Source organism: Brachyistius frenatus, unplaced genomic scaffold, assembly GCF_029030835.1.
Source record: "Brachyistius frenatus isolate BFR_SWC_R1_liver_20210118 unplaced genomic scaffold, ASM2903083v1 Contig_310, whole genome shotgun sequence".
Taxonomy (NCBI): domain Eukaryota; kingdom Metazoa; phylum Chordata; class Actinopteri; family Embiotocidae; genus Brachyistius; species Brachyistius frenatus.
The window spans coordinates 248,164-256,709 of NW_027210909.1; the positions used below are offsets into that span (position 1 = coordinate 248,164).

Genomic DNA, 8,546 nt, shown 5'->3' on the forward strand with positions numbered 1-8,546 from the left:
GCCAAAGCAGAAGAGTCTCAGATACAGACTCACCACTGGCGGCGAAATGACGATTCCCAAGTGAGATGTACATAAGCTTGTGGAAACACCTTGCCAGAGTCGCTGGATGTGAACTTGTCAGCGGACTCCATTTAAGACGGGAGCTCTACAGAGAAACGAATGTACAAGATGCTGTTGATCCACCGATTCAGAGCTGGCTGACAGCCAAAGAGGAACATCTGAATGGAAGTTATCTGCTGAAGAGGATGATATAGTCTCATGTGAATGTGGATATTCATACATGTACTTTATAATAAGGCTGTAACATTTATGTTGACTGGAAACTTGGAGAAATTGTGACTCACTAATGAATCTGGTCATAACTCTTCACAAATGTTTGTTTAATGGGAAGAGTTTCAAGGATTGCTAATAAAAACATGTATATTCAGTCGATCTAATATGTAATTGTGTACTTTCTACTGTATTTATTAGAGAAAAGAGCCGGGGGAAAGTAGTTCTGTAACTAAGTCAGTTTAAAGAGGATTATAGAAGTCACAACTTGTGTTTTTTAAGAAATGCAATGCACAAAAACAAAACAAATAATATTTTTTTTAGATTAAAAACGCATTCTTCATTGTCAAATGCAACTGGATCGCTGAGTTTCAGGCGGTTTATGCCAGAAGCACCTGATACAGCTTAAAACAGCTAGTTTCAAGCATGGATGGACCCCTGAACAGGCCTACAGGCTTCGAGCCAAGGGACCCACGGTGTCAGAGGGCCGCAGCCTCAAAACTTCTGTTTAAAAGGACTGTGAGAAGTCTGTAGGGGAGGAGTTAGCTTAGCATAAAGACTGGAAATACCTAGAAAGAGCTAGCACGGTTAACACCTCTGAAGCTCAACAACCTGTTGTATCTGTATGTGCTTAATCAGTACAGTAATCACAAGTTTTAGCAGCATTTAACTGTATTAAGGTAAATTATGTGCGAGATTATTTCTTGGCTAGAATTATTTCTTGCCACCTCCACTAATAGTAGCTGCTAATGGCCCAAAAAAAAAAAAAAAAAAAAAAAAAATCCAGCCCAATAAACTACATATTAGCATTTGAAAACTTTCCTGGAGATTAATCAAATTTTATTTCTGAAGTTTAAGAGACAGATGCGCAATTCTTTAACATTTGGACAGATTCAGGCTATAAGTTTCCTCCTGCTTCTAGTTGTTATGCTAAGATGCTGGTAGTTTATAGTAAGCATACAGACACGGAAGAGATATTGAAATTGTCATGTACCTCAGCAAGAAAGCAAATAAGCTTATTTCCCAAAATGCTGAAACAATTTTTTTTTTTTTTGTAAATCCTTTCTCCAACTATTTATTTACTGTATCGGCTAATATATCAGAAATATAGCCATTAGAGTTTCTCAGAACCAAAGGTGAATCCCAAAATGGCCTCTTTTTGTCTCACAGTAAAAACAAAATCCAAAACATATTCATTTTAGAGTAACATAAAAAAAAAGCACTGGTCTCATACTTCAGACAAAACCACCATATTTGATTGATAAATTACTCACACGATTAATAAATCATCAAAAATGTTAATTTACTGTGAACGACCTGAAGTATCACATCAACGAAGCAGAGCAGATTTGAAGTCATACACTGATAAAAAAAAAAAAAAAAAAAAAAGTATCTGTATATATACACAAGAAATATGAAATAAAAACAGAAGCAAAACAGTGTAAATTCAGGCACTTAAAGGATCCTTACTTTATTTTGTGTGGTAATACAAAAAGCATACAGAATTATAGAGGATAGGAGAGAAGATCCCTTTCATTGAATTCCATTAGATCGTACACATAAAATGACTAATAATTACATACAAGCCTTTTTCTCTGTAGCTACACAAGTACCCCAGCCCTCCACCAATAGCATGCATGGTCTCTTTGCTGTAAACAGATTTCAACATTTCTTCACACCCATTGGTTTCTCGCAGGTAGAAAAAAAAAAAAAAAAAAAAAAAGACACAACAATTAAGTTTGCCATCAAACAATAGGTGGTGTAACTTCATCCACAGATCACACTGATCGGACCAGAAGGATGTTCATATTCATGAGTTTTTTTTTCAGACCAGCACTGAAGCAGGTTCGGAGGTTGTTTTTGTTTCGATGAACTGCACGTTGTTTACATGTTAACAAGGATTCATCTGGGCCCAAGTAACCCTCCCACCATCTGCATGTATAAAACAGTACAACACGCCCGCACAGGCCTATTAGACAGAAATAACATCTAATTATGACATGACATACAAACCGAGAGATACATCATATTGCGAGGGGGGAAACGTAAAGGGTCAGATCACTCAAATTCTGCAATAAATTCCCTCACTTCCCCGGAGCGGTAAGTCGTGGTTTAATCCACAGGACATGCAGGTTTTATAGGGATGACTTCTTGAGGGGAAAGAACTCGGGTACGAGATGTAGCCTCTTGACTTTTGTAAAGCTGATGAGGACGTTGAAAGGAAATTCCATTTTGTTCTCTTTGAAGAGGCCATTTTAAAACCCCCAAAAATTACCTGAAGACTATTCGCATGGCTGGAAAACACAAGCGTGAAGTGAGAAAATATCTTTTCATATATATATGTATAGAAAATTTGGATGAATTGACCCTTGAACATTTAATAAATTGAAGCTAGCGCATTCGGCTAACGATTCCCAGCCTATAAGAGTAAGCAACCACTAATGATCATTGTTAATCTTGTGTCGGGTGTTCAGTACATCAGTACAGATTAGATCACAACCGTTTTTTCTTAATTCACACTTAAACGTTGTTTTTTTCTCCAGAGGAATGATTTTAAAGTATTCATAGAGCTCAATAGCTGTAGACAAAAAAATAGATTTTTTTTTTCTTTCTTTCTTTTGCCCTAGTTGCCGAGGTTCATAATTTTCCAGCTAATTTTTACAAGTGGGTTACTCAACCCCCCAAAAAAACCAAAAAAAAAACCTATAAATACTATCTTAACTACAGGGCTATTGGCTGTGCAAAATAGTTGATAAATGGCAGGCTACTCCAAGCATCGATTAGCAACATAAATAGGAAAGGAAGACTAGCCATGTTCTATAAACGCAGAATGGACCCTCGCAAGAACAGCAAAGGAATAAAAGGGTTTTGTTGGACTTGATGTTTAGTTCTTCATTTAGGTCAGAAGGGCCAAATTACCCAGCGCACTCTTTACCGATGCAGGAACCGAACTCCACTGTGTATCCTCTCTTTCCGCCTCAAAATGCAAAGAGGAAGAAAGGAGGAAAGAAAATTTAACGAGAAGACGGTGAATGTGTGAAACATTCAGGTAGTCTCTTCTGACAGTAACCCTAAAGCATGTACTCCCAACACGGCAGGAATGAACGGGTGATAGCCGGAGTCCTGCGCGAGTGCAAAGAGCATCGGTCGCCGAGTGACTTGCTTGCATAAGCATGGGGGAGCGTATGGAGACCATTTTTCAGATTTGGACCAGATCTTGACGTAATGGAGAGATGATGTTTCCTCGGCGTAGAAGGGAAACTTGGCCCCAGTCAATATCTTCATATTCACCATGACTACTGTTGCCACCTGCTGTGTTCTCTGATGTCATCTAACTTTAACAGAAGCCCATCTGTTGGTAGTGTCGATGTTTTGAAGTATATCCAGCTTTGCAGTGGCAGATCGTTTCCCCTCACTTGTGTGAAAGCAGCCAGTTGTTTTTCATTTAGAGACCGTTCCATCCAACCAGATGTTACTCGGTGAAGCCCACCACCAATCAGATTGCATTGTGTTAATATGGACGACCACCAAAAATGTCATCCGGAATAGATGGATCAACAGGCTCCCCAACCAAAATAGATTGTCTCATTAAAGTGAAGTCTGTCTCATTAAGTGAAGTCCTTCAACCAATTAAATAACACAGACCATAGCCAGATCTTTCAGTCCAACCAATCAGGTGTTTTCATTTAGTGAATGCAGCCACCACGGCCCACATGAGTTCATTGGCGTTGGGCTTTGTGCTCTCTTTCTCGGGCTCCAGCTCGAGCAGAGTGTGGACTCTCTTCATGCCCAGGTCGTACTGGTCGTCCTGGAGCGGGGCGAAGGCATTCTCAAGAACGTCGGATGAGTGAGCCAGAAGAATCAGGGCCAGAACCCGCTTGTCCATGCGATGGGGATCATTTACCCACTTCTCCAAAACAGAGTCCTGGACCTTCTTCACGAGGCGCTGTAGGGAAAAATAAGAACAATAACAATTCTATTTATTGAGGTTGCCTTTTTCTAAGCTTAACGATCCAAAGTGCTTCACACAAGCTAGAAAATCCAGTAACACAATGATCCTGTAAAGTATAGAAATGACTGCGTAAAATAATGATAAAACAAATTACAACAATACGAGTATAAAATAAGATAAAATGCTACAATTATTCCTGCATCGAGAAATAAAAGTGGATCATTAAAATCAACTAAAACCAGGAGAGGCTCTCGGATAGAAGTATGTTTTAAGAAGAGATTCAAAAGATGTCACATTTTGCTGACCTCACTTCCTCAGGCAGCTTTGCTGTGTAACTTAGGGGCTCTGACTGCAAATGCTCTGTCACCTTTAGTTTTCAGATGCGCCTCGATAAAGTCTTTTGTCTGAGGATCTCAGGCTACGTTACGGGCTTGTATGTAACAATGAGGTCAGAATAGGAAAGAGAGAGGCCATGAAGAGTCTTAAAATCTTACAATCAATTCTAAAACATACTGGGAGCAAGTGCAAGGAGGCAATAACAGGTGGGATGAGGTCGATACGTGTTTTATGGTTAGTTTTTATAGGCATCAAATTTAACTATCATGCTATATCTCGCTCGTCCTTTTTATATACTCATTAGTTATCACTACTTTAAAACATTGTGTTGTTATAATAGTAGCTCAAAAGCAGGGTTAGGTTCAAGCTACGAGACTAGAAAAAAGGAAATGATTTCCTTCCCTCCGTGAAGCTTTTATACTGTCATACAACAGACTGCCTCTTCATATCCAACAACAGAAATTGCTCTATTTTTATCCGCCGAGCACTGATGGCTGATCAGTACAGAGCAGTACCTCTTTGAAGTCCAACTCAAATCACTTTTGCCTCCAGAAATAAATGTCAAAGTAATTGTTTAATTTATTGTTTAGAGCATACATCATTAAAAATTGATACTTTGGGAAATATATAAAATATTTATTTGCTGGCAGGCTAAACCCCCGAAGGGAACCAGAAACAAAATAAACACACTCGCTCTGTAGCTCATGAGCTGTGGGCACAGTGGTTTGTTAGCAGGAGTACTGAAGAGTGAGAACCACACCAGCATTTAAACAGCCCAATGTGGTATTTGAGGGGATCTGTTTAGCTCTCCGCCTCAGATAATGACATGAAATGCTATTATTGCAAAAAAACCAACCAATTATAAAACAAAATATAAATATAAATATTTTCCTTTTTGGGTTGTGATTTTTCTCCAGAGAGCACAGGACATGTGATTTGCACAGCTGGAATGTTTACTGTGTTTCAGGATCCAATGGAGCTGAACTTGTGCAAGAGGAGATCAAACCTGTAGAACATCAAGCTGAGGGAGTGACTGTTCCCGTGTGTGCTGACTCAACATACAAATTATTGTTTGGCCATAAAAATTAAATTTGGACCATTTTCCCATCGTACCTGTTTAATGGTACTGTTGGTGAGTGGATGTGTGGTCATGTCAAAAAGCAAGAAGTTCTGTTTCTCGGTGGTCAGGACACCTTTCTCCACCAGGTTTTTGGCCAGACGCTCTCTGACATTTCTCAGCTGGTAGTGCAGCTTCAGGGGATTCCACGTCTCTCCTGCAAGACAACACGACATCCACGGTCACACAAAATGCTTCCTGTGTACTCTTGAGCTGAGAAAAGAATTACTTATGCTGCTGCTGCTGTTGTTCTTGATACGTTTTAAAATCAAAGACAATCAATTAATCAAGGTACTGAGAATCAGGCAATGTGACACCTTCACGCAGGGTTGTGTGTGTGTGTGTGTGTGTGTGTGTGTGTTTCTCACTGCAGAGCCATATTCACTACATCCAGAGGGGACCTTTAGTCCCTATTGATGGCCCACTTTGAATTTGAACCCCCACAATTCAGAAGGTGGCAGTAATGCACCTAAATTGCACCATTGTTTAGGTGTATATATTTGTTTTTTAGCTATATATACATACATATGTCTATTTATATGTCTTTTTATGTCTGTCTGCTGTTGTTGTGGCTGTTTTTTTGCACGCTGCTGAAGTGAAGCTACAACTGAAGCCAAATTCCTTGTATGCGTAAACATACCTGGCCAATAAAGCTGGTTCTGATTCTGAAAGGCTATGTGGCATATCCTTTTGGAGGAGTTTAAACTGGTGCGTTAGGCCAAATAAGTACACGTAAAAGAAGAATACACTCCACAGTGTTTTGGTTACATGTGCTGCTACCATTTGCCGCACGGCAAACAAGATTCTTCTTTTTGCGGGCGTCTTCCGGGATGGCGGGCTTTGACGGGCCACCGTAGCGGGATGCCAGGTTGCCACCTGCTCTTGCTGCACAGCACACGCGGCGGCCTATATGCACTATTCCCATTCAAACGCATGGGAGAGGATTGACGAATTGCCCACATTTCCTGACGGTGTGAACGCACCCTCATGCAAGATTAAAAGAAACAAACAGCACAAGCTACAAAAACACATCATCCACATGCCCGACCGGTGAAACAATGAGTCGATTATGTCAAGGTTTGGTTAGTTTATCTCACCACTCAGGAGCTCTATCCAGCTCTGGACCGTCTCTGGAGGCTGGGTTTCTTTAATGTGCTTCAAGGCCTCGTCCAGGAGCACGTCTCCAGTGGGCGCATCAGACTTGTAGATCACCTTGCCAAACAAAAGCAAACGTTGTAACCGTGACTGTCGTCAGCCTAACTTTGACCAGGACGCACATCCTGTGTGAACAGGAGTCACCCTGAAAGGAGGGAAGGGAAGAAGAAGGAAAAAAAAAAAAACACCTCCAATCCCTGGAGAAATAAATAAATAGTTTCGCCACACACAAACAAAACCACGGAGGTGTCAAGTGTCTGAACACGAGAACCTGAGCACTTTTTTATTTATTTTTAATCCTGGTTCTCACCTTCCTCGCGAGGAGGCTTTTCCTCCTCACCCCGCAGGCCTCCAGCTGTAGCCTCCCCCTGAGGGCCAGCTCCACCAGCATACACCCGCGGAGACCGGAAGAAATACAGTCGTTCCAGAAGGACGTGTAGCCCTGGGGGAGGAGAAAAGGCTGCTCACTTAGCTGACGTGTTGGTAGCAACGCATGCGGAGCGGACACACACACACATAAAAATAATAATAAAACAAATTAAAAAAAAACACCTGGAAATAATAAGACTACAAGAATAAACCAGCTTTGTTGACGTTTGGCTGGTGACGCAACGTAAACAGCTCATGTTCGCTTTAACTAGCGGAGTTTAAGCAGCTGCTGGCCCGGCGGACGGATAACAAAACAAGCCCACACCTCTCGATCCTTGAGGCCCAGGAGCAACACTTCCTCCATGAGCGTGAGCCGGGTTTCCTTCGAGTCCGCCTTGTCCTCGTCCTCCTCCTCCCCGCGGCGCGCCTCGTCCTCCTCCCCGCCGGACTCCCGCTCCTTGTCGACGGCGGCGCTGCGGATGGCCTCGGTCCTCCGCTGGACGAGGCCCGAGGTCCTCTGCGTGAGAGAAGTCATAGCTGCGGCGGCTGCGAAACGATCCGATCCGGTGAAAAGCGCCTACCTCGACCAGAGGGCAAGCCGCGCAGCATGTAACCTGGATGTTACGAGGGGAGAGGGTAGGGGGGGGGGGGGACAAAAATATAATATATATATATATATATGGGGGGGGGGGGGAAACGGCCGCACGATCGAATAAAGACGGCCGTTAACGCGAAGCTCGGCTCGGGATTCCTGCACAGACTCTGCCCACTTCCTGATCCAACATGGTGGCGGTGGCCGTGACGTAGAATGCTCTCAACTGAACGCGTCTTCGCCTGATGCCTTCACGGCCGTCGGACAATACCGTGAAGTTAAAAGGTGAACACGCACACACACACACACACACACACACACAGTGCAATAGATGGAACAACAACATCCTGCAGCCTGCGTAACACAACGAGGAAACGACATTTAACGCTTACTGGTATAACATATTGTTATATTATGCAATATTTCTGGATATGTATACCGCCTTTACATAAAATGATATATGCTTTTAACTTGGAAATGTTACATTTAGTCACTTTTACTATATCTTGTATTTTTTATTATTTTTTTGCTCTTGCGCTTTCCACTTGTTGCTCATTTTGTAGAGCCGATGTTAAACCAAAACGTATTTACCAAAGTGATTTACAAATGATGAATTTAGAATAGTATAAATAAAAACATTAAACACAGATAAATAACTGTAACAGACAACATTTGAACTATTTTAACATTATATTTATAATCAAGGGGAATCAAAAACACATTTAAGCAGCAATGTTGAAAACCCTTTGGATTTT

At 41.6% G+C, this 8,546-nt stretch overlaps 1 protein-coding gene across 1 annotated transcript; it reads right to left on the reverse strand.

Moving 5' to 3' along the window:
- Positions 1-1,710: 1,710 nt before the first annotated feature.
- On the reverse strand, positions 1,711-7,977 carry LOC138635492 (Golgi phosphoprotein 3-like). Its single transcript, XM_069722990.1, has 5 exons — positions 7,525-7,977; positions 7,141-7,272; positions 6,773-6,887; positions 5,672-5,832; positions 1,711-4,216 (listed from the first exon to the last, which is right to left on the reverse strand). Exons 1-5 carry the CDS (start codon positions 7,732-7,734, stop codon positions 3,953-3,955), a joined length of 882 nt encoding a protein of 293 aa, XP_069579091.1. The 5' UTR covers positions 7,735-7,977; the 3' UTR covers positions 1,711-3,952.
- Positions 7,978-8,546: the final 569 nt, after the last annotated feature.